Source organism: Hetaerina americana, unplaced genomic scaffold (assembly GCF_022747635.1).
Source record: "Hetaerina americana unplaced genomic scaffold, ioHetAmer1.1.p SCAF_3, whole genome shotgun sequence".
Lineage (NCBI taxonomy): Eukaryota > Metazoa > Arthropoda > Insecta > Odonata > Calopterygidae > Hetaerina > Hetaerina americana.
The window spans coordinates 2,478,359-2,506,313 of NW_027286874.1; the positions used below are offsets into that span (position 1 = coordinate 2,478,359).

General features: G+C 42.2%; 1 protein-coding gene across 1 annotated transcript in view; it reads right to left on the reverse strand.

Moving 5' to 3' along the window:
• LOC139691039 (uncharacterized) overlaps positions 1–27,478 on the reverse strand; it is a 61,183-nt gene extending 33,705 nt beyond the window's left edge. The window contains exons 1-3 of the mRNA XM_071588759.1: positions 27,368–27,478; positions 21,207–21,278; positions 18,418–19,439 (exon numbers count right to left, since the gene is read on the reverse strand). Of these exons, the coding sequence (XP_071444860.1) occupies positions 18,418–19,439; positions 21,207–21,278; positions 27,368–27,478 (1,205 nt within the window). The remainder of the gene's footprint in view (positions 1–18,417; positions 19,440–21,206; positions 21,279–27,367) is intronic.
• Positions 27,479–27,955: the final 477 nt, after the last annotated feature.

Genomic DNA, 27,955 nt, shown 5'->3' on the forward strand with positions numbered 1-27,955 from the left:
CCACATAGATAAAAATTTTATTTAAGACCTAGGTTTCGTTATGGTATAACATCATCAGGGGGATCGAGATGGTGCGGGGGCTAACGTACTGGCTTCCCACCCAGAAGGCCCGGGTTCAAATCCCGGCGATGTTGAATCCTCAGAAAAGTAAACTCCTTCATCCCTTTCCTTATGTCTATGCTGGTGCTATTTGCCATCAGGAGCCACTTCTTTTGACAGAAAGTCTTCGCCATTCCCATTCTGTTTACTATACTCGCTTCTCCCATCACCGGTAATTCTGACAAAATGGCAGCAATCTACATCTTAAGCATCTAAACGATTTTAACATCACTCATCCCCTTATCCATTAAGATAAGCTGCAAGCATATGACTATGATCAGTGAATATAGTATAGCAAAATATAGTTACCACTATAAATGTTGCCAGAATTAAATTCGGAAAATTACTGTGTAAATTCAAATTGCTACGTGTTTCCGTACTGTTAATGTATATTACAATGCAATACTATTTTATTAAACTTGTAAAATTGTTTGTCATTTGTCAATTAAGATCAATTTTCAACCAACATGCTATGAATAATATGTATTTGCAGTACCACTTCCAACAAACGATGCCTAGCAACTACCTCATGACATGGTTTGCGCGACTCACATGGCCGGGCTTAAATTAATTGAAACGCTTTAAATGCCAGCATTGCGATCATTTAGTGTATCAAGACCACAATGAGGGCAAAAAAGTAACATCGACAAGGCAAACAGGAGGCAAAATTTGAATGTCGGTAGGGGGTAGAATTATAGACAAACTATAATATCCAAAAAAATCGGTATAAGTCGAGGTATTCATTCATCCTTATATGGGTGAATGAGAGCATAGATCATTTGGAGGGCCTTGACAAGAAGGATAGAGGAATAATCGTTTACATTCGAAGGGAAGTTAACGTTTAAAATGAGATTGTAACATATGGTGAGAATAAAAACTGAAGAAAGCCAACGACATTGCTTATTAGCAGATGAAGCTAATTAAATTGAAGAATATTGTACATGCATTAGCTGGAAAAACTAAGTGTAGGACAAGGAACTGGATGAAGTGCGCCTGGAAGGGCGAAACGTCGCACACCAAACTGGAGTTGCGAATTTGCAAAGTGATATAAGTATGCTCATTACAAGGCCACTCATTCTGTCAATGTGGAATTGAACTCTGGGCCGGGTTGGGCTGGGGATGACCCGTAAATGCGAAAAACACTATTGAAATGACACGTCAGGGCGATTGCTTGAATCAAACATTTACAAAGTGGAAGGTTTCTTTTGTAAAAGAAACAAAAGTTATTGAAGAGGAATTAAAAATATATAATTCAGTGTAAAATACTATGCTTAGTTAAATTATTGATTTGAAACGCTAAGCACTGCCTCAGTCGCCACATCACCACAATTTAATGTACACCAAGAATTCAAGGCAGGCATTATTAGCTTGTTTATGGTGACCTCATGAGATGATAATAGAGAGGGAGCATCTCTTTTTCCTCAAAATATATACAAGGGTATTCATATATGCATATATAAATGAATATAACCATAAACACAGTAATCAACCCGAAGGTCGGTTTGGTAGGAGATGGTAGAGTTCACCCAGTACTAGGCCCGACGGCGTGTGAAATTCACACATCAGGGTAGGGGGGGGGCAGTTCCTTTCCCTGTGCCGGTTATGGTTTCCCAGGAAGATCTGGTACCCGAAAAATCACATAGCTTGGGTGGAGCTGCAGGGGCCCAGAGTGCCCGGGAATCGAACCCGGGACCCTCCGGACAGCAGTCCAACGCTCTACGCCCTGGACTACCGCGACCCACACACACACACACACACACATATATATATATATATATATATATATATATATATATATATATATATATATATATATATATATATATAATATTTGGACGGCAGAATATAGAACACAAATAAAACAGTAACACTTAAAAGGACACTCATATTGTAAATTGTTTAAGCTTTCGGCCTTCTCCGAGGCTTCCTTCAAGTAAGACTCTTAAGACTGAAAAAGGCCTCGGAGAAGGCCGAAAGCTTAAACAATTTACGATATGTGTTCTTTTAAGTGTTACTATTTTATTTGTGTTCTATTGTGCCATCCAAATATTATACTGCTTGTGTGAATGTTTCTATATCATGGATATGTGTGTGTGTATATATGTGTGTGTATATATATATATATATATATATATATATATATATATATATATATATATATATATATATATATATATATATATATATATATGTGTGTGTGTGTGTGTGTGTGTGTGTGTGTGTGTATGCACACACGTATTCAATGCATATACAATACACCGTGCTAGTCAAAGGATCCAAGGGTCGAGTGTGTCGCGAGGCCGCGGAGGCGTGGGCGTCAAACCGGCCGGCCGTCGCCCCACAGCTGCAAAGCGGGCGACGGGCGGGAGGGGGGCGGGAAGTGGTTGCAGAGGAGAGGGCGCTTCATTCTACCGGTTTGAGACTGCGTGGCTGGGGCTGGATGGGGCTAACTGGGGTCTGGATTTATATGCGTGTGCGTGAATGGAGGTAGGTGTCTTGCTGGGGCGATATAGTATGTTGGCTCCAGGGGGGAAGGCGGTGTGGTGGGGTGGGGGAGGTCCCCAGAGCCAGCAGCAACAGCCATTCTCACTCGTCCCCGACGAGACACGACAAGCATCTCGGCGGAAACCGTCAGCGGCGCACGCGGCGATAACATGCAAACTACAACAAAAGAAAGCGCAAATGGAAAGGAGCCCTGCGCGGACCGGTGGAGGCGGTTGGTTGTCCGGTAGCCGACTTCGCGGGTGACTCAATGGCTCGTCGCACGCGGTGGGATTTCTTTTGATGGGACGACCACCGAATGCCGGGCATACTCCGCCCGGCTCGCAATAAATACCCACCGATGGAAACGAAAAAGGGGAAAAACGAAAGGAAAAAACAAAAATCCAGCCACGAGCAGCGGCAAATTAATGAAGCAAGTCTTTTAGGTCCATAATTTAAGTTCAAATATTAATGACCACGTTTTTGAGTAACACATTTAAAATAGTATGGCGGTATGCAAGGCTTTTTGAAAGGGTACTTCTACACAAAGTGTATTCATCTTCCGGATGCTTTCATAAACGCTACACTCGGCCTAGAAATATATAGCAAAAGGGACACTGTCGTGCCTGCACTGGGACTGCAATTCCAGAAAAGTCAAGCGGACCCCAAGAGTGATCACGAACAACGAAAATGCAATAGTGATTCACTCTATGGATACTCTCTGAATACCCTAAGAGTGCCCTAAATAATGTTTACTTAAGCTGGACCTCTAAATTTTCAATTTAAAATACGTGTATACGTGCTGTGAGCTAGCAGAATGTAAAATTCTCCGAAATAAAAACGGGCCATTTTCAAAGCTACCGTTAAATTAGAATTAATATTAAACACCGACTGACTTGAACATTAACTTTTTAAATTAAAACGTCTTTATTTTATAAAATTGTCTCTCTAACGCTGCATGAGTTAGATGCGTATTGATTCAAAGATAAATGAAGATTAAAGCATTACTTATCTCTTACAACGGCCCCCCTGCCGTAAGTATTCCTACCGGAAAGCCTACCTTTCTCATGATGGCATCAGAGTAGGGAAATGATTACGCCTGATCGGAATTTCCTCTTAATTTTATAAAACAGTTTGTTGCCCTTAGTTGCTCTGATCGATCTACTTTTTAGCTTAGAGATCCATACTTTTTTGCAATAGCAATATTTTGTTTTATATGTAAACATTCGTATGCCTTTTTTCAACGAATATTTCCTGGAAAATTTCGTCGGTGAAAGTTATTGTACATTATTAATTTTTTAAATGAATATACCCAAATTGAAATTGCTGATACATTTCCTAACTTTCTTTTACACAAAATTTAACTATAAATATTTTTATTCAATTAATGTTTAGGGAAACAGCCAATGGTAGCATAGGTGCTTATTTTTATTTGAAATTGATTGAAATATTATCGGAATGGATCACTAACTTGAAATAGATTTTTTCGTTAATGAATTCCGTTCATTTTCATCTATTCATTCGTACTTCTATGGACAAATAAGGGAGCACGCCGTGCGGCATAATATAAGTATGTATGAGTGTTTGCATGAACACCAGTGTGCGACTTTGCTGAAGTAGCAGTAATGGGATTCCAGCATATTCTTTTAATTATAAAAAATGGTTTTCAAATAAAATTCAGTTATAAATAGCCAGATAGATTAATTTAATGGTTTCAGGTTCAACTTCATGAAAGTTTACGGTCACTAAATTAGCAAACTCTGTACATTTCCTAAACTTTATTAAAACACTACTGGTTTCATTGCATAGGCAATGTCATTAGGCATCATGACGATGTCACCAGTGCGTTGAAATCGGTAGTTTAGCGTAATAAATTATAGCGCGAAAAAATGAAAAGTTTACTTATTCAGTGAACCACATTTACCCCTAAAATTATGTCTTGCTTCTTTTGTTAATCACGCCCTGAAAATAACGGATAATGTTAATGAACAGAAGTTTTATTTTGCCTTCCAATAATATAAAGTCAATATTTCCATATTAAAATTAATTAATGATTGATTGCGATTATCAATGTAGCCATATTTAGCTTGCGACGAGATCAATGTTTGAAATTCAGATATGAATCGCTTCCGACCTAATCCCGACGGTGCTCTCAGTTGCTCACCGGGGTCATCCCACGCGTAACAGAAGTCATTCCTAGAAAATATTTGCTCCAGAAAGAAAGTGACACTGTTAGATTAAAAATTTAGTGAAATAATTGTTCTATACTGACTCCCAAATACTCTTCTGCCGGCCGCGAATCAGCAAATTAAGTGATCTTCACATTTTCTGAAACATTATAATTATATTCATTTAAAAACCCATTCAAATACATCGTAAATGGCCTTGACGTTGGTTTTAGAACAAATATGCAACAGAAAAATTTAAGGTGTGAGAAAGTTTAGTATGGATCTTTGAACAATTGTAATCATAGGAAAAACAATGCACATAATGAAGAATTAATATCAGAGCTAAATATAACAATCGCTTTCGGCCTTCATTCAATTTCCAGTGTGCCGATGAATACCTATATACTTGTGTAAATGATAGTGCATACTCCCCCGTTAGGAGGGTGGGATGCGACCACCCCCCCCCCCCCCCAACCGACCGGCACGCTCACTAACGTCGGTCGGCCGGCCCTTGTGGAGGTTAGGAGGTGGGCTGGCGGAGGGGGGGGGTTCAGGTGAAGGCGGGGAGAAACGGCGGGAGGGTTGAGATGCGGAGATGACTGGTGCGGAGGCAGGGGCCGGTCGCCGCGGTATTTTTTTCCAGTCCCGAGCACCGCCCGGCGAGTGGCGCTCTCCCGACCGTGGGAGGGGGATACAGGGAAGAGGCATCCCCCCTCCCAACTGCCCTCCGCTGCGGAAAGAGGCCGTATATTTCCCATCCCCTCCCCCGGACCCCATCCCCCCTTTGCTCGCGGGGCGGCGGAAGGAAGGGCAGACGGACAGGGGGTGGATTTACGGCGTGGCCCCGCGAGAGAGGACCTCGCTCCGTCCCCCACCAACTCTCCCCGTCCGCGACCCCGCCTCCCCGGCTTCCCCCGTCTCTCTCCGGAGATTAGCTTTTCGCGGCGTTTAATTAAACGCTTATATCTTGCGCCTTGACAGCGGACCGTAAATGATTTTTCCCTATGGTGTGCCAAGGGGGAGAGGAAGGAATTTCGTGTGCGCATCGCGCCTTCCCCCCCTCCCCGCTCCTCGGTCCCCCGGGGGTCCCCACGATGCCCACGTGGAGGGAGGGCGTGGAAGAGGGTAGTGGGGGGGCGCGCGACAGGTGAGCGGAAGGCGAGAGGCGGCGGGAGAAGGGTTCGAGGGTTTTGGCGGACGAGAGGGTGGATGGTTGCACGGAAGAGGGGGGCCTTCCCACGGGAAGATGAGGAACGGGGCGGGTGGTGTGCCGAATTCCGCCTTGTCCGTCCCTCTGATCGAGATCGCCGACCTCGAAAGGTAGCTTCCACTTTGCCGTGTTCGCTGCATAGGTTGCGGTGAATGAGGGCTCATGCGACGCCGCTAAATACGCACTAAGGAGCGTGTGAATGCCCCGGCGTATGCGAATGCCCCATGAGGCAAATTAAATCCTCTGTCCAGAAAAGTGTACTCTAGTGGAAATTCCTAATAGTGTTTGCTTATGTACATAAAAATCAAACATAAATTGCCAGCACTAAAACAATTATTGCCTTGAAACTTTTACGATCTTCCACTTGACGGAAAATGAGTGAACTTGTTTCTTAATTCCATTCGCACTAACTACCATCATTAGTTTGATTAGATTTCAGTTTGAAATGCAAATCTATTGCATTAACCGAGTTATTTCATTTTAACCAGCAGAGCGGGAGCTACTATTCTAAAACCATATTGCAAGGAGAATATAAATTTGAATTATCTCTTTATCATATGAGTGTACTTCAAGAAGCCTGAATAAATCTACATAAAATCGGTCATATATAAAGACATAAGGTTTAGGTAAAATGTTGACAAATTCATGGCGAAAAAAAGAGAAAATTTTAGGATTAGCGACATGAAAAAGATGGGAAAAAATCATAAAAATGAAGAGGATGAGTCTTTATGAACATTCATTCATTTGGGCCTGCTCAAGTTCCTGTCCACCATTGTCCAAATAAATTGAAAAGCTGCTATTTACAATCAACACCCTATTGCCTTAGAAATAATACTTATGTCCATAATATGAAAAATTACGTGTTTTATATTCCGTTTGCCCATGCATGCGATTAAAGTTTCTTTCATACGCTATTATGCAGCATCATTTCAGTTCATACTTTCATTAAGTCCTTTCTTAAAAGAAGCCATGATCTCATACAACGCCGGTTAGTAGTAGACTATCACAGTAAAAATTAATGAATTACTCTTCATGCAGATTGCAAGGTAATGCAATTCAATGTATATAAAAGCTGCATACCTGCACTTTGACATCACTCATCAAGTGGCTGGGGCAGAAAATGACCAGTAGATAGAAAATTCCGTTCTATCAACGCGCGAGCCTACATAAAGGTTCGAGTTTTCGTCTCATAGCTAAGAATGTTAAGCTGGAAATAGCCAGCCCAGTGTCTTGCCGAAGGTGGGCCCTCAAGAAAATAAAACCGAACGGGCTGTAAGTCACGAGTGGTTCCAAGAAAGATGGTGAGAAATATAACTAAGCACTTTGAAAGTTAAAATTACCATAAATAAACATAGGGGAGTTAAATTATCCACCGTGCTAGAGAAGTAATGGCCTTGTAACAATCAAAATAAGAAAAGTGGTCCGAATGAAAATGAATAGTTACGTGAATAAATTTAACTCGAGGCTTCATGAAAGTTTCACTGCGGAACACTTTCCCAGAACAGCGGTATCACCGCCAAAGTATTATGGTTCAGAAAAAATTGGCCTGGATTTAGTATAAGAGGGAAATGTCTATTACAACTAAATAAAAACACCTGTCATTATTACAAATTTTCTATTCATAATATTCACTCGGATTAAAAATTCATTCCTTGTTTTACCTAACAACCTGTCGGGACTTCAAATGAGAAATTCATGAATTCTTCCGTAGAATAGTCTTTTTGAATGGACTCTTGTCAGGATTCATGTAAGTTATTTTTGATTAAAAGTCATGTGTAAGTCAAAGATTCTCGCGAATTAAAGAAACTAGAATGCATTGACGGCGTCGAGGCGTTGGTTTGGCAAGTAGAATGAACGACACAGAGAGAAGATCTCGGACTTCTACGCAATGGTGATTTCCACGGACAAAGACGTCAACAGCTTCCGGGCGAACTCATTGAAAACGATACGGTGGCTCTCTCCTGAGTTTCGCTGCGCACGCGCGGCTCTACACACCTCTCGCGTGCCAACAGCCGTGTCTTTCTAAATAGGGAGAAGTGAAGAAGGAGGGAGGGTAGGGAAGCTGGACGAATGCAGCAGCAATAGCAACTGCTTTTAATGTATCAAGAGGTCAAAGAAAGGAAAAAAGCTATAATGGTTCAGAGAGGGCACTAAGAGTGCAAATCAAGCGGAATGAAGAGGAGGGGAGGGTCGTGCGAGGGCACATCGCCTACCGATTCGCCCATCCTCGCCTTTGGCCTTCTGGAGGCGGACACTCCCTCGTTTGCATGTGCCACCCCTGCGCCCAACGACCCCTTGTTGACTACGCGTTCGCCGCGGATAGTTCTGCTTGGGGCTGTAAATGAATATCCTCCCCCGGGAGATGAACCTCAAATAACTTCTTATCCTGAAGAATAGAAACCACAACCGCCGTTTGGGAACGCCGCCCGCGATGAATGACATTCCTCCTCTTCAGTCGCCGTGATCCGTAATAACAACACCCACACTCGAGCACGCACTTACATCGCGTTCCCAAGGGAAATCAATCATTGGGGAAAATCCCTCCTCCCTTCCCATAATCCACTCCGTCTGCTGCTTCCACCCCCCACCCACCCACGCTCCAGGGAGCCCACGGAGCTACGTATGAAAAAAAAGGAGGTGAGACCGAAAAACCGCCTTTTCCCACCCCATCCCCCTTTTACTCACCCTTTCCCGGGCACATTTCACTCCGTCCCACCCCTTCCCCTCCCGCAGAGGGGCACCGACGGAAACTAAGCCGTCCGCCAGTAAGTGCGTGCGTGAGTGTGTTTTTTCGTGGTTCGAAATTAAATCACAACCGAGCAAATAATATCCGATTAGTTCAAAGGCTCGCCACTGGTGGCGTTTCCCACGGGAATGTTATTAGCGGAAGCTTGAGCGAATGTAATCCGCTATCCGCCGCCTCTCGTCCCAGGGGCGGGCGGTCCCTCGGGCGGCATGCGGCGGGGTAGGGGCAGAGGACCGCCGATGTGAACGACACCCTTACGCCACCCCCCAATCGGCCTGCCCCCCCACCATCCGACGCTCAATAGCCCTCCGCTCCTTGTGACCCTCGCCCGCGGACCTGATAATATTCGAGCACGCCTGAATCAAGGGTACTCCAGTGGGGCTCACGTCGTGGTGGGAAGTACACAGTCGAGAGACCCCAGAGGATCCATCCCCCTCTCAATGCTCATCTTGATGGCATTCTACGCAGGCACCGCCTCGTCACTGGCACACAATACGACTTCGGATGAAGCACCGATTTTGTCGCTGCCCGGTTGGATTTCGCAGCGTAGTCAAGTAAAATGACTTTTATTCGAACGTATCTGCCCCTGGTCAGTTCATTTACGCTAATGATGTACAAGTAAACAATGTAAACATCCAACTATTGAGACCTATACGTCCCTTCCTACAATTATAAACGACTAATTATGTATAATACGCTCCTGCATCGCGTTCCCAAGTGAAATCAATCATTGGTGTCATTGGAGCAAAACCTCCAAATACGATGGTGATTGTCGCCGCGCCACCTTGAGCATAATCAATAACTCTTAATTATGAAATTTAAACCGTAGAAGTGCTGAATTCTAAAGAAACTATCGCGTAGAAAAGTAAATTAAGCGTTCTCTTTCTTTTGACCCAAAGAAATTTTATGGGCGTCCACAGGTGATCGCCCAGATTTTAACGTTCTGCGAAATTTACATTTGGCTAGAACCATGATGATTAAGAAGATTTAGTTGACTTAACCTCTTTAAAATAAGTTATTATTTCCTTCTTGACACCATTTGTTTCGGTTTAATTCCTCCTAAGTTCTTACTAGTGTTCTTATCATCACTATCACGCTGCTGTAATGGTGCATGGCAGAGGGATACGATCCATGAAAACAAGAAGAATAATATTAATGGGTGGTTTGTACATAATTTTAGTAAATCCATATGTTTGTATTCGATCATGCATTGTTTAGGGAAAAAATCTACGAAACATCATTCCGATTGAATATCTTACTAATGTGTAAATATAATCACCATTCCAGTTAAATCACGTTGGCAATAGGTTTGATCTAGCTCCGAGTCTTCGCATTTCCAGAGACTCATGCAGTTAGTAATTGAGGGACGCCTCGTTCCTCTTCCCCGTTTATCATGGACTCAGTAACTTACCTCTGCATTTCGATGAAAACTTGAATTATATTTTTTTCAGATTTTCCTCAGTGCCCGAATCATATCCATTCAATTTACATATATTCTGATAAAAGTGTTGATAACCTGTTTCCGTAGCTTTGTGTTTTCATTTCACAAAATAATTTCCATCAGAGTATTAGTTCTACCAGTTGAGGTAGCCAGTGTGGGTCTTTAAAGCCTTAAAATTTAGATATTAAAACTTAAATTCCACCAGCATTGACTATTTTGACTATACATGAAAAGAAAGTCTCCACCAACTGTTCCTTCCGCCATGCATTTTCTTAAACGCTTTCGTTTTGGAAGAAACGCTACACATCATGATGTGAGGACGTACTGAAGTTACCTGAGCTCACGTGTGTCAAGAATACTAACGATGCATGGAGGGAATAGAAAAAAAGAAGGCGCAGTCGGTACGGATGTAGTTGGCGCAGGAATTTGGGCAGAGCCATATGTAATAAAACTCAGTAGCAATTATTTATTATCGTAATTTATGTGCATTCCTAAATTGACTATGCAAACAACGGTTCAACGTGTCGGTGTAACATGCGATGAGCGAACACATTACCCCTAGGCACGCGATCCACTTGTTTCGTGGAGGAAAAGAGGAAGTCTGTAGTTACGAAATGCTTAACAAGTGTTAATGCCTAGCGAAGAATAATTGCAAATCACTCACAGATAATACGAGAGGCATGGAAAGAAAGGAAGAATTAACCAGTGAACTTTAATGTACTGATTACCCTAAAATTCAAAGAGAATAATTTTCATTTACGTGACAACACAAATAAAACCATCCTTTTCAATATCGTCAACCTCGAAGCACATCAAAGAAAATGCTAAATGCTCTTTTCTACTTTGAAAGTATTGATTGGAATATCATCATTTTCCATTCTAATTTCAAAAATTTGAAAGAGAGAATCCAACTCCCATTTAAAATCATTCTTACTTAAATCGGTACTACTTTGCCACGCATATAAACTTTCATCAAAGAAGTTTTCGTTCATAACATAGAAGCAGAGAAACTGCTGAGAACGAATAGGTAATGGTTATGAAGGCAGTTTTATTTCGGTGGAAAAAATTATATTTGAGTATTGATCATGATACACTTAATTAAATGAAATGCTCCTCGGATTGGATTAGATCGAACCCAAACACCTACTTCTCACGCAGCAGAAATCTTTACATAGAATAGTCATGCCCCGAGAAAAATCTTTGATCTCTCATGCCTTGGATGATTTAAGTCAATATTAGATTCAAATCACTCGTAAAGGAGAAGACAAGGAGAGTGGGTACCCTACGCAGCCACCAACGCTAAGCTCGAAGATTAGACCGCTACATATATCGAAGGAAAAACCTTGGATAAGCAAGGTGGAGGATGAAATAGAGTAGGCTTCCTAGGCAGCATGAATGCAGGCAGAAGTTACGAAGAAATGAAGACGGAAGCAATATAAGTCAGTAAGAAAATGTTTTCGTGATACGTAGACGAAAATACTCATTAGGTACTGCCCAAAATCTATCTTTAGAAGAATAACTAGAAGATCAATCAATCTTCTAATCTATTAGAAGAATACCTTGAATTGAATTCCATCCGTATCGACAGAAAAAGGTGTTTATAGGCTGCAGAATCTTAAATAAGAGGTACGATGCCAAAATGAGACAAGATTTTTCGAGATTGAAGAGATCGTTTATATTCTCAAACAATTTGAAATAATTAGGGGCTAACAATTAGCGAACTTAATCAAAGACGAATTTCCTCCGTCATTAGATGTTATTCCGCTGCGATGATGAAAGTATAGGGCAGAGACAGAATTTCCAAATACCATAAAGGATATCCAAGACATGGACAGGCAAAATGAAATGGCGAGTTTTCAGTTGGCTACTATCTGACATACACCATCCTCAATATGGCGATATATTTCTTTACTCCTAACATTTTATAATATTCTAGATGGACTATAGGTATGTTTGTGCCATGGCTCTTAAGAACATTTTTTGACTCTGTGGATCAATACAACACATACCGACTGTACTTATGCCTGGAATGTGTTATAAAGATGGAAAAACTCTTCATAGTGAAAATGCAATCAATATCCTGCTAGTTGGATTACGTCCTTTTCAATCCAATTGATCGCCATCCCCGAAGATAAAAGAGTGCATAATATTCCGTTCCCTCTGCGTTGTGAATGCGAATTCTTTTGCCGGGATACCTCACGAATCCATATCTTTCCAAAGATATTCCGTTGTGATTTTGTAAAAAATTCACTCTTGCAACTGATTCCCGAGCAATTATATCCACACTACTAATATGCAAGAAGTTTCAGAAAACTATTCTGGTTAATTTATAAACTAAATAATGAAAAGAACACTCATGTACTTTTCATGTAAATCTGGTATTCATTGGTTCATCAAATTCAATCACATGGGATAATGACAAATGGTCAGACTTAGCCGTTAACGGTTCGAGTAGTTCAGTAATTCACTTATAATTTTAACCTTCCATATCCACATTAGTTCTTTTTCAATGATAATCGAATAGGTACGGTGAGGTTTACCAAATAATGGGGTCATCAAGTATACTCAAGGAAATATTTCGAATCGGGTTATTTCACATTTGATAGAAGAGATGTGAAGGGCGTTTTCAGTAAGCACAGCATGACTCGCGCAAAAAGCCGCTGATAAGATGCAATAATCCATAATCTTACATATGGGATAACATCGGAGAAATGGAAAAGTAATTGTTATTCTAAAATGGCGTAATACTGAGAAATGACGTAATAATTTTCTACATACACAAGAGGGTTTACTATTAACTATTGTAATTTGAAAGTGGGGATACACGTTTAATTCCATTCCTTAAATTCCCAACTATTTCTGGCAAAATGTCTTTGTTTATTGGACTGGAAGTCATTGAAGTGAACAAGTCCACTCCCAATGTAAAATTCAAGCCGATTTCCGGGCGCCATCTTCCACCAGAGCCATTCAGAATACGAACGAAAGAATAGTGCACTCGCTCTTTCTCCCAGACGCTCGCGAACCCTGAGTTCTGCTCTGATCGGTGGACTAAACCCACCTCCCATTAGCCACTTTCCCTTGGATGCAAATTTTAGAAAACTCTAAGAACAGATCACAGATACGGATGATCCGGCCGGTTTGATTCCTGGAGACTTCAACGCTCGTGGAATAGTATCCTGCCTCGCGAACGTCGTGCAGCGCGAATGAAAATGTGAACGAGGCGGGATACAGCGCCAACCTTAGAAGCCCTCGTGCATCGCTATCCACATAGCATAGTTAACAATCTTTAATGTTGCCTTAGAACTGGAAATTTATAGCGACAAGATTTCGAAGTGCTAGTACTTTTCATGTTAATTCAATGCAAGAACACGAATCCATTCATCAATTTGAATGCAGGCAGAGGAAGTTACTTCTGCATTTTTACTATAACTCAGAAGTCGGGAAATTGTAAATGCCCAATTGAGGAATAAAGGCGGATCGTGCCAGAGAATTTGAAATAAATGATTATGCATGCATAGACTTCCAAGCAGAAAGCTTCCCCCGATACAATCGCGTCTCAGCGAGCGACAGCATCACGACGGCGCCGTAATTACGACAAAAAAACAAGTGAAGGAAGAGACCCGCCGCTGAATAGCGCTAGCTTTCCATCTCGTCCTCTCTCTCTCTCTCAGTCAGAGTGAGGAAGATGGGAGGGAGGAGGGCGGAGAAAGGCGGCGACCTGAGCTGAGCAAACAAAAGGCGCACGCGGGGCGACTTCCCATATTCCGCCCCGACTTGAGTCGAGGTGAAGGGGAGGAGACTCCAAGCAACAACAACAATCTCTCTAAGACGGGAGAAATTTCCAAAGTCCCATAATCGCACGGCGGAGAACGGAATGCGGCAATCAAAAGGCGCCGACAGAGTTCGAATGGGGCTCTCTCTCTAATAAAAATGAAGGGGTAGAACGGCCGAGTCACCGTCCTTTCAAGAAACCGAACGAGCAAAGATGCTCAGCGCGCCCATATTGTGAAGTCACGGCGCAATTAATCACTCTCCATCACGTACCCCGACCCTCCCCCACACCCTCGCGCCCACCCCACCCCGCTCCCCTCGTCCCTATCCATCCTCTGCACTACTCCATTCCCAATAAGCCACCAGAGGGAGAGTCAGAGAGTCAAACCGATATATATTCCAGTCGCACTCGCTTTGATGCCTATTATAAACAAGATCCCAGCATCTCAAAGAGTTCCTTATTGATCCAAGGAGTAAACTGCGCTGAAAATTAGAAGAGTGAAAAGAAATGACCGAATAAATAGAATGGATCATCGTTCAGGTGCTAAAAATATTTCAAACAGCAGGATATAATATTATATACATTAAAATATCAGGAAATTATTTCTTTATAACAAACAAAAAGCTGATAGTCTCACAGAATCTTCATACATTAAGAAAATGCAATTGAAATAAAACCAGAAGGCTTAAAACAAGAAAATATTGCGATGTTACGCGCTTTACTATCTTGCTTCCCAAGTAAAGAAATAGAGTAACTTTCTTGAAATAACCATAATCTAAGGGAATAGTGAATGCTTCTCAATCAATCAATAACCAACCTGGTTTTATACGAAGACTGTCTACAAAAATGTAGCCACCCGAAAATATTAATTGAGGAAGTATTCACATTGACACCTGTTTTCGAATATAAATAAGAAAAATACTAAAAGAGACTAATGAATTAATTTAGAAATATAAATGCATCTGTTTAATTAATCATGGAATTGTAACTTAATTTGATTTGGAAACCGTTTGAAGACTCAGCAAGAAAATACGTACGAAATCGTTAGTGACAATTCAAAGTGTAGTCCTCAAACCCTATTGAATCAACAAACTCCACGAGTTTTACGGCCACAGCCTAGCCAAGAGAAAATAAATCAAGGATTTTAATTTTCAAGTTTTTATACTTGATAACGACAATCAATTTGAATGTCTACTTTCAATCCAAATTTTTACAATTCATCTGCCGTACCAATTGTATTATACTAGAGATGACAAATCGAGTCTCGAATGCGATTAAAACAAATTGTTTCTAATTCCGCAAACTTCCTACGCGACATTCCTCTTACCATATTTGCCATTGAACTACGTAAGTGTAGCCTTTGCTCGTAATATCACCATCAGATATTTGTGCGTACTTGGATATGTAGAGAATCTTTCAACTTATTATGCACAGAAGCAAATCTACTTTCAACACGTGAAAAATGGCTACAATTTCATGGAGAGCGGATTCCTAAACTTCGAGGAGATAACTTCTTGAGCGTTCTTACGAGTTAATGCTAAAAAAATTTTTTTCGACCCAAAATCGTGATGAGAACTCGTACATGATGGAATGTCATAGTGAATTCACTTGATAATCCGCTTAAATATTTGTCTCTAATGCCAGAATGTGCACTACCGTCGCTGTAAAAGCATATTCCTACAATGTATATCCAGTTAACTCACCATGCATGCCGGTTGGGCAGTTTGCACCATGACCGTGGGTTCCCATTTGAACATAAGTGATATGCTACTAAGCTATACATTTTTGGAATAAATCTTGATTTAATATGACTTGAGCCGGAAATAACCTACAAAACACATTAAATACGCGGTTTAAATGCAAAACTACGATTGAAGAATGATGTAGATGTAATAAGTCATCATATTCATTCTCATTAATGCGGCAGTTATTTCTTTGGGTTTTGCTTCAAATTTTTGGCAAAAGTTAGGAAAATTTTACTGCAGAACAGAAATAATCACACGATATTTCTTAACCTGATGGACAGGTAAGGTAAAACATTGGAGCCTCTGGAAAAGGTTTTAATATTTTTGAGAAATATGACAAGCTTTACAATAATAACTAGTCAAAAAGCATTTTACATTAATCACGTGCGTAATCGAAGGAAAAAATGAGCGAGTGGGCGCCTTAGATCAGCCGAACGTATAACGAATGTCTCTCAAATCTATTGCCCTATGTTAATATTCTAAGAGACAATTTGGAAATCAACTTCGCGGGAAACAACCATCAAACACATTATTCCTGTCAGTTTTACGTGATTGAATTACACTGTCTGCCACTTATCTAGCCACAGTCGTAAAACTGGCGAAGTGCAGTAAGAAAAAAAAGACCTGGAGATCACAATTCGTCAACAGTCTCGTGAAAATACCTCGATGCACCTTAAATTTTCCAAGGCAACTGTCGTCGCAGTTTCATTAGCCTTAGACGATATTGAAAGGTCGTAAACATACCAATCCCCAAACAGTGTAATTAGCGTGGAGGTTGAACTTTATAGTCAAGAGTAGAGGTCTCTTCGAACTTGGCATTAAGGCGAGGAGAATTCTGGGTGGGAGGGGAATGCTCCACTCCCTGTGCTTAAATTTGATTTTTAAATAAGTTCTGGTGCCAATAATACCGCAGCGCTCAATTTATTATAAGGATATCCAAATTCATCACCCTGTATTCGAGTTCGGGACCCACCAGTCCATACATATCTACTCTAGCCGAACACACCGTCTAATAGGCTACCTAACAGACTAGGCTACGCAATTTTTCCAGAAACATAAAAACAGAAAACATTTCTTAATAATTAGTGCGACAATTATGTTCACAAGATGCCGGTAAACAGTTAAACTGGAGAGGAAAATATACCATTCATCACTGAAATCAGGTAAAATAATAGAGGTAAAAAATAATTGACACTTGCAGCACTTTCAAGGTGCATTAATTTACATTGATAATTATGGCAGAGGTAGCATATTTGTCTTTTGAAGTCACAACTCAACATCACAATGTTTGGATTGAGTTGGGTGTGCTCGGAGGGGTTTGTCTTGATTTCTAAAACTGGGGCCACGGCCAGCACTCTATCTATTCCTACTAACAAACACGCTGCCGCATATATATTATTCTAGGAACTTACCCCCAAAACAAACCATGTGCCAATCAATCGATTGGCTATTTCGTTTTCCCATTGTTTCACGGCCGTAGGTACGTTTGTTTTACGTTCACAATCTAACTTAATTCTTCTCTCAATTACTAAACATAATAATTTGATCTCCTTGTAAAAATTTTCAAATGTAAGACCTTTTTTTGCTTAAAATTTAAATTAAACTTAACAGTTTCAGGCGCTAAACATTCCAATTATTCAAACATAACAGCACTACAGTTTTTAGAAAATCCCTGATCCTTAACAACCATAAACAAAAAATACATTTTAAACTAGTAGATCTCTGCTTGAGGTAAGAATAATTACGTTAATTGCAAATATCTCCCAAATTTTGTAAGTGGCTCTCAGTAAAGATGTTTTATAATATTCATGAAATCAGATACGAAAAATTCGAGAGTTAGTTAGAGTGGAGGCCGGGAGCCTGGAAAACTGAGTGACCTCGCCCTCTCCTTTGACTTTGGTGCGATCTCTAACAATCACTGCGACGATTAAAAAGGCCGGCGATTCCGGAATGATAAGTACATTGAGGCTTCAGTCATGTTTAAGTGTCGTTTTGTGTTATTAATCATTAATCATCAGCAGTTTGAATAACATTGTTTTTAAATTTTAAATAATTTGTTTCGAAAAAAACCGTCGAGATTTCCCTTATTCTTAGTTGAGGGGGTTTATGTATTTCCAGTCACACTAAAAACGACATTCAACCTACCCTTCCTTTAATTACATTCGAAAAATTGGGAAAATATTAGTTTTGGTAAGCAGCTTTGCTCATTTAAATAGTACACTAACTCTAGAGTATTTGACATTAAATTAATTAACTAAGATCTAATACTCGTAAATGAAAAGTCACCATTTAGTGCATATACCTCGAGCGCAGTAAACACCTATTTATTTAGACACCTCTGTAAGATACAATGTCTTATTATGTTCAGAACGTTTTACCCGAATACCCTGCTCGTGGTTACAATTATATTACATAAAAACACTAATTTTTGTGTTTCAATCCAATGCGAATACGTTTTACGCACGCCTGAGGCAACGCAGTTTGGGAAACAGCTGCACGACTAAAGTGCTCCTTTAGCGCATGAGGTCATTCAATCAGGTCTACACTGAATGTCCTACCACGACAGGGTGATGGCCCACCTCTTCTCTAGCTACGCGAAGTTTCGACGGCTGACTGTCTTTGAAGCCGGGAGGGAAGCCGGGAAGAGCGCTTTCGAAGACTTCACCCACAGTTTGCACGAGAGCGCAGTGACTGCAAAGGCCTTGGGTGAGGAAGAGGGGGTGGGCAGGTGGAAGGGTCGTGGGTGCCCACTCACATGTAGTAGTCCCTCTTGCAGTAGATCCGCCCGTCCTTGGAGTAGCACGTCACGTCCCCGTCCAAGTTCCTCCAGCAGAGGCTGCACTGGAGGCACGAGGCATGCCACCGCCTCTCCACAGCCATCAGGTAGAACCGATCCAGAATCCGGCGACCGCACCCCGCGCACGCTCCCGCGTCCTCCTCCGCTTTCGCCCCGCGCCACTCCCGGCCCCCCCGGGGGCTCGGGCCCTCCTGCTTCACGCACGGTTGCGCGTGCCCCCCGCCCCCGCGGGCCCCGTCCTCGGGTGTCCCCTGGGGGGGCGAGCACGTGGGAGGGGCTGCAGAGGCGTTCCTCGCGAGGGGTTGTGCGGCGGGCGGTAGGGCCCCGCACGGGGACCCCATGGGACCCCCGCCAGCACCCCGGGCCCCGTAATGCTGCTGATGTCCAGGGGAAGCACCGCCCTGGCGGTGCTGCTTCGCCCCGTGGATGGCGTCGGGGGAGTGGAGAGTTGCGTTGGAGGGTAGGAGAGGGGCCGAGTCCGCTGGGGGGCAGGGGTCGTAGGGCCCCTGGTGGTGCGCGGTGATGCCGTGGGGGTGGTGATGATGGTGGTGCCTAGGGTGGTGGTGGTGGTGATGGTGTTGGTGCATGGGCGAGGGGGAGGATTGGTGCTGGATGGATGGGGAGGGGTTCCGGGAGGCGAATCGAGAGAAGGGATTGGCGGCGTGGGGCGCGACACTCTGGGTTTGGTGCTGGAGGTGGTGGTGGTGGTCGTGCTGTCCGAAGGCTACGATGTTGCCGCCGTCGTCCTGGTCAGATGGTGGGGTGCTCGGGGGGTCGCTGGTTCCACCCCCAAAGTCTCCCGCCCCTCCGCCCCCAAGGTCCGAGTCGCCCATGGAGGACGAGGCGGGGGAGAGGGGGGGCAGGGAGGGCGATAGGGGGCGGTGGGAGGGATGGAACGAGGGGGGCGGCGGCCCCAGGTGGCACTCTTCGTCCTCCTCCTCCTGCTGCCCAGGGTTCCTGTTGCCACGATGATGGTGCTGCTGCAAATCAAAAAGAGGACGGAGATATAGGTATACATGTATATTTATCATATATTACTCGTATATATTAATAGATGCAACGGACTCTGCAGAGATGAAACCAGGCACTTCAGCGAAAACACTTCTGAATCTCAATAATAGTAATATATACTGCGCACAGGGCTGACTTACAATTATAGGTGAATGTAATTTTCATGACAGAAATATTACCATAAAGATATCTAGAATCTGAGCGGGAAGAAGTTGGACAGAGGACAAGCTTAGAAAGCCCCAATCTACCGTCCTCTTATGCGCAAATCACCCCAAGCATTGAAGGCGTTCGTTAACTCATTCAGATTCTGTAAGTATGGAATAAGAGTTCTTCTAAAACTGATACATATGCATAAAAAGCAATGTGTGCGTGTGTTATCCTTGGACTGTTACGAATACTTTGAAAATACAAGTTAAGCGATATTTTCAAATCATTAAAAAAACTTGGCTGAAGGCAACGAAGTACCATCGGTTCTTTGGAAACCAGATTATTGAAGACGCTAGGCCAATATGAAAATATTTCACCAGCTTTGTTCAATTTACATTGCTTAGAAGCAAAGCAATCAAGAAATGGATATCTAAAGGATTTAGATGAAATTGGGAAAAAAGCAAAACGCTTCGTTGTTACGATGGCATCGCTATGATAGATGATAGAAATGACCTGACGAGACTCTTGATCGCAGCAGATCAAATATATATCCAGTATTGATTTCAGCGGATTCGAAAATTGAATCCTATCAGTAAAAGACAAAAGCCGAGAGCAGATGTCGCACTGGAGGAAGAGAAATCAGAAAAAGTGGATTCTTTGGACATCTCGGATGCAGCATGATAAGTTGCTAACTTCACAATTAGGGACGATTAGGTTACAACAACAAGTAAGCAGGTGAAAACGTAGAATCAATCGTATGAAGGATAGTGTTTTTAAGGTCATAGACCACTAAAAAAGCGAAAATATTAAGGATAAGTCGTTGACACATACTACTGGAGACAGCTAATGAAGATAAAAAATATACTAACAAAGACTGATTCTAATAGCAGAACAAGCAACAAATGCAGGAAGGAGCGGGAATGACCCCTACGGATATCTCATACAGATTATAAGATCCAGATATTAGGAACTATTGCTTGTCTAGGAACATTTTATGAGGGACAATTAAGATAAATTAAATTAAGATGGAGATAAGAATAAAGACGCATCAGACTTAAAAGGAAATCGCCACTAAACAGCAAGTACAAACGGACGCATTTAACCAGTAATCCATTTTAAAAAGATAAGTAATGCCCCGAATATTATTCACCAGTCATTGAGTTCACCAGAGCTCTGAGATGCGTTCTGGAGAAGGCCAACACTCCTGCTTTTTATGAACTTCCATTCGAAGTTAATTACTATAATCTAAATTTCAAATGCGAATATTTTCTTTTAGTCGGAGCATGTGAATTAGAAGGGCTCTATAGTGGTTCAAAGCAAAAATTGGGTCACTAAGGTGGCTGTATTCCCCTTAAAAGCATCTACCCTCCTGCTGAGGTCTGATCAAGTGCTAGAATCTACTGGTACACAAAATTCTGGGGCGTACTTAAGAGACCACGCGAATTCCAACGTATTTATTCTTGCGATCTTAATTTATTTTTCAGCTTGCCTAAATTATTAATAGTTGGCATTATATATAACAAAATGCCGATGGGAAATCAAAAATTTCAATACTTGAAAACAATCAGTCTCATTCCAATTCGTCTTACTGCAGCCTCAGGCTGTGCAGGCTCAGTCACGCCATAATTAAATGCATTACCATATATTAAATCATTGGTGCTCTGAATTAAGAAAATTAATTTAATTAATGTGATGTAATGAAAATTAATGTAAATTGTATCCTGGCAATTTACAGATAACATATCATCTGTTTTGCAATCTTTTGAAGAGAAGATATCTCGAATATGCACACTTTGTAGGTATCCGAATATCTAATAAATTGACAAAATATATATACTATTTTACTGTTTCAGGCTTCACTTCGTGGAAGTAATTATTATCCATAGTAAAAGGCTCTGTACTTTTACACAGATGTTGATAAAATCTGTGGAAGAGTACAAAGTCTTTTTGGTATGGATTTCAAAATGAAAGCTACACCAAAACATCAAGCATGACTATTTTTCAGTGCATTTTTGCACTCGCTCTCTCACTTATAGCAATTTTTTAACGAATATCTGAGGTAGTCAAAAATAAAATAATTAAACTAAAATCTATGATTTTTTTAATACTACACCCTGCACTGGCCATTGAAATCGTGCCACATAAACATATTAAGCCTATAAATCATGTCAATATATTTGAAGCTCGTGGGCCACATACATTTATATCTACGTTCACTCAGCAAAATGACGTGGGAGTATGGCGGTTAGTGGGGCGAATATTTGTATTTGCTAAATTTCCATGTGATCGTGCAGGTGATAAAACAAATTAGTTTAGTTATTGAGAATAGTAAATAGATTTTCTCCATACCATTTACTTAAGTGCTCTCGAATCCAAAAAAGGAGTTTTTTGACTGAAAAGTTTAGTCCATCACGCAAACTGATTGGCGAGGGTCTATAACCACGTGCCACTGGAAAAGACTGAAGAAGTGAAAATAGCCCCAGGGAGCAATCTATGCTATCATAGACAGCTCTGCCCCGTCGGTCACTGTCTCTACATTTGTAGCTGTCTGAGCGCGGGTCACCAAGAAGGAAACAGAACACTTCATTATGCTTGGGCATGGCCGTTATGCATGCTGCATTACTTCTCCCTCGGACGTTGCGGTTCTCATTAGAAAACATGGAAGTCAAGCTCGTTAGACGATGCAAGAAAATGCCGAGGAGGGAGATTGAGGGACGAAGAGCGTACGGCAGGGCAAGGAGGGGGTGGGGGTGGGGTGGGGCGGGGAAGTGGGGGTGAGAGGCAAGGGAATGAAGATAAATACATCCCCGGCCACGGGTGACATGCAAGCATGTGCGCATAGATGTGTACAAGCGAAATGAAAACAAGAAAATTCTGTATCACTGCGCTATCGTGCCCCACGCAGATAGAGATTAATCACTTTGAAGATAAGCATAAAATAAAAACCATAACACAATTCGCATAGGTAAATGTTTGTCTGAAAAATAACGACATCTATACTAGGTACACCATTATACACAGAAACTCGGCGAATGAAAAAACCATCAACAATCAACGAGAAACGTTAGTAATATTTAATACTTTCATGTGGTTTCTCTGGTTTTTTTCTCGTTTTTACAGATTCAACAGACTTTTTCAGGGCATGTGCGTAAATTTTTATTTTAAATTTCATCGGAACGCCATAAAAAAGGATAGGAAAAACTTCAGGAAGTAATAAAACCAGTCAAGTGAATCTAAAATTATTTATATTATATGGCCTATAAAATTATTTCAGTCTAGAATTCGAATTATCTTGCGTGCATCGTTCTTGTTTCAATGATCTTCGGCACAAACTCCACTTCTTAACTTGAAATCCCGCTACAATTTGGTGACGCACACACTTCAAGAGACAGTCGAACAGGAAGAGCTAATGGCGTTTTACACGGTGTGTTACAATCAACACGTGGTTTTTCATGTAATGCTCGGCAAATGAACTTTAACCCAATTCGTTAATTATTATATTCCCTCAAATTAATTAAACATGGCATCATTTCAGCCCCATACGCAAATTTTAATAGAAAAATGTAATCGCGTTCGGTATACGATTGAAATTGCGGTGGAATTATCCGAACCAATGCGATGTTTCATCAAAAGGATGTATCGAATAATTAATTCCTCACTCTCCTTTTTTAAGTGAGACAAGGGTATTACATATGAACATTTCAAAACAGAGAAATGACCAGCATGCAAAATTGCCAGCATATGACCAAGATTCGATTTACTAACATCTACCAGCATATCTGTGAAAACCATACAGCATTACCGTCATCCTCCGCTCAAGTACCGGGAGACATAAGAAAAACAAATGGTGCGTGATTAACAAATTGAGTAGCTTCATGCGTGATGTGGCGGAAGTTGAACATAATGAATAACCGATCGAAGCACTTTTCCATTTGATAAATTTTTTTACGACCGGGTTTCGATGTGTTTGAATAAGATTTCGGGAATATAATAGAGTAGGCTACAGATGCTCAAATGTGCCTGCGATAACTCTGTTCTAAAGGTATAATCCTTGCGTCACACACCCGTGCATTCCCCAGACCGAGAATGCAAGGACGGGGGACCTCAACCGTGCGACTGAGGAAACGGGAGTTCCACGAACATAGAAGCGTCCACCGGTAACAGACGCATGCACTGAGCAGGTCTGCTAAAATGAACGCGTGGGCAAATGCCGACGCCGGGTATACCCTCCACCCTTCCTTTCCCATCCATCCCTAATGGCGCAAATGACCTTAGCTGTCGGTCGCCTCCCCTAAAACTATAACTAACATGATCCTTGTGGCTAGCCTGATTGATGCAGAAAACTTTCCTGCTCAGTAATTCGTTTTTAATAGCAAAATAAAATTCTATAGCATCCCGAAAGGATATATCTATACCAAAACAAGAAACGTTATGAGTTATGAGAATTTTTTCGCAAACATAGTTCTGAAAGGAATCTCTTAGAGAAAAATGGTAGAAAAAATAGAATAATCCATTAATGAAGACCAATTTGGCGATATAAAACAGAGGAACGAGAGAAGTCATTTTAGTCCCAGAAGTTCTCATCAGGAAGAAAATTCAAAAACAATAGTTAACTTTATTGTCTAAGCGAATTTGTTGATAATAGTATATCACAGCACCGAGAAGAGCAGAATGCTGGCTATCCTACGGGCAATACGAATGACCAGAGAGAGAGCTTCGCGTTGTCAATGAAGAATAGACAGCCGTGATTGAGCACTGTCATATTTGTAAAAAAACACAAATTTTGAATAAGGAAGCAAGACAAAAAGTGTGCATGACAATCCATGATCGCCTTCAAAATACGTTTAAAAAAATAATAAATGAAATTCAAGGAAAATCAAAGCGAGGGAATCAATAATACGCCGTAGTTGGCGATACGAAAAGTGGAAGACATTTGTTATGCTGATATTTATAAGTTGCGTTTGATTGAAGAATCTACTGTAGATTCCACCCATTGATGGAATAATCAAAAAATATGAAATGGGCATAATAGAACTAAAAAGAGAGGTCAATCTATAAGAAGGTTTTTCCAGAGAAAATCCAGATCAAACCGAATTATATTTACATAGTGAACTTCTCGCATTTTGGAGCTCAATACGGATAAATCCATGAAAAGTTGCCAAGAATGAAAGGTTACATTTTCATAGCGCTGTAGGAATTCACCTCGATGGCGATAGCTTCCCTGATTAAAGCCCTCGGTCGAACATTTTGGAACCCGGGTCCATATCCCAACAAGGACGAATGATTTTAACACTATGTATTTCTCGCTTTTCCGTTAAGGAGAGAATATTTAACAACGGCTGAGAACAATATCTTTTAGGGAAAGTAGCGTTAATTCAACACACTCTTATCTGATTCAAGATAAAATGTGCTTGAACTATACTCTCCTGTCGTATTTAGGCATTCGCGATAACAGTATGAAATTGAGGACGAAGGAATATAAAGAAGGTGCAAAGATGGCTTATAGATATTGAATGGGAAGAGTTAAACGATAATGGAGAATTTCTACATATGAAAGGGGGACAATAGAATTTTATTGTGAACTCTACGAGGTATTGCACCGTATGGGTATTGGTTTCATGCGTCATAAAAACAAGCAGAGTAACACCATGAATGTAGCAGATTGTAGAAAAGGAAACAGAGAATGAGAGATTATTAGAGTCAAAGCTGTAACGGAAACGCCAATTAAAATGAAACTCGAACAGAAGTGGATTTCATCAATGAAGGAAATTACACCCTTAAATTATGAAATAAAAAATCATCAGAATGAGGCTTACCTAAAACTTTAGAGGAGTTACTTTAAAACGAATCTTACAAAATGAATATTTGGAATTCTATTTAGTTAGAAGATGAAGAATATTTTAGCGAATAATCTCATATTTCGGGGATGTTAAACATTTCATAAAATATCTGAAATACTTCCAAATCAAAATCACAACAGACTATGGAAGGTATTCAGGGGATTTTGCTGGAATTCTACATGAAATGAATTTCAGGAGTGTCATTCCATACTTCCCCTTTTTACATCCAAAACCTTAATATCGGAGGTAACCGTTCGCCTTGTTTTCAGTCTCTGTGTTAAATAGAATATAATGTGATTGGCCACTGCATGAAAATTCTTTCCTACACTCTTTTTCTATTTTAGCCTCCTAAATTGTACATTTGACCACTGAAGGTGAATCTGGTGATTTAAAGATTCACATACGGTGACGATGTCTTCTCTCATACCTTTTAATAAATGCGTCCGTGGTTCCATTTGACTAATCAATATAATAGTCATTCATTTTTGGTCATCATAAAACCAAACGAGGGATTAAAAATATTTTTGGACGGGACTCATATGAAATGTCAAGTTTTTCGATCAATATTTTTTTAATTGAAGAGACGTCCGTGGCAGTTATTTTTCAAAATTAATAACTTTGGCCTCCAGAATTAGATTCAGCTTTTCAAGTGGCCTCGGTGGGCAGGAATTAACGGACGCAATTCAAATCGAAACGTATGAGTCGTAGGGTCATCCAAGACCGCCCAGGTCTTCCACACGGGAGATGAGGAAAGTGACGGACGCCTCCAGAACCGTTCGCTCGTCTTCTCCGTCCTCTCTCTTTGTGTCCAACTCCCCTTCCGCCCTCACGCGAGCCGCGTTGGGGGGGCGCGGCAAGTCGGAAGGACCAGAGAAGAGAGCCTGGAAATCCAAACAAGCCCGACTGTTCCAGGCCACACAAAGAATCCGGGAATGCAAACCGGCCGGCGGAATACGTAATATGGATGGGGATAATGGAGTCCCGTACGATTGAACCGTTTCGCGGTTCCATTCAAATAGAGAATTGCGGTCCCGGCCAAAGGGGGGATTGAACGGGTGGGATGGGGTTATGGAGAGGGTGGAGAGGGGGGAGGAAAGGGGATGAAAGAGGAGAAGAACAGATGAAAAAAAATCGCACGGGGGTTCTCCCTCTCTCTCTCTCTCTTGGGGATCGCTCGAAGGGATCGGCCAATTAAGGGGATTCCTCAATACATGCCGATGCATGACAAGGATAATAATGAATGGAAATCTCTCCCTCCCTTGTGTGCTCGGAACCCTTTGGGCCGACCAAATCCTAACCGCCCAAATCCCCCGCTCCCCCTCGGCCACCCTCCAACCCGCCCTGGAACCCCAACAAACGGCGGGGCAAACAAAGGGAAGTGTAGCGACCCGAAGAGAGAGACCGCCTCTTCACCCCCCCCCCCCCCCGGTGAATAATTACAATAAAAATGAAGGTTCGTGCATTGGATGAGCCCCTGGACCGCGCGCAGGGGCGGGTCGAGAAGGGGGGGAGGAGAAGGAGAGGGACAGGGTGAGACATTCAACGCCAACCCACCCCCTACCCACTGGCAGGGGTCCCCCCACCCCGCATCCCATTGCCCCCGCATCTCTATCCCTCCCCCCTCGAACGATCGAAGGGAGGGTGTCCGCCGCGTGCGCCCCTCCGACGCTTCCCATTGGTCGCCCCTCCAGGCCACGCCCCCCGCCGCGCCCCCCTCCGCTGGCGCAGCATCCATTCCCCCACCCCTTCACGCACGCACACACACACGCACCCCTCCCTCCGCCCCCCGGGGTGGGCCCCCGCGGTCGATGAGCGGCGCCAGCGCGGGGAGGGAGCGGTGCGACGTGATGCGGCTCTCGCGCACCCACGTACACACTCCGTCCCAGTGTTCTACCACGGATGCGGTTTACCCGTCCCTCTCTCAGCCTGCGTGCCACATTCCACTTCCTTATGGGGGCTGTACCATATGGCGCCATATCCAAGCCATGCTGATGATGCCAATCGCATGTGTCCTGTGGCATCTTTGAATTAAGAGGAAAGCGATTGCATGCGAAGTACATGGATTTCTTTCTCTCTTGAAGTGTAACTTCGCATGTCGCAGAAATATCAACATAACAAAGCCGTACACTTATTAGATCTATGGGAAACCCACGAGCAGAAACTGAAAACGATTACCCTCCCTGGTCTTCCGACAATAATTTTGCAATTTTCCAAATCAAGCAATTCTTGGTTCATTGTTTAATTAAATTCAAGGTATTGTGTATCGATGGTAGGCGGTTTTGGGCGGACCTCAATAACTGTACATCATGCGCCTGGTACCGCGTGGGTTTCCTCTCCCTTGTCCCATTCTAGTCATCACTCCCTTGAGCTGTTCATGCATACAACCTGCCTTCATTTCGCCTAGCCTCTTCATTCCTGAGCCCCGACCACCCAACTTTCAGCCCGCTGATAGCGGCTCTTGGCTTCCCAACCCATCTCAATATTTCCTCTCAACACAC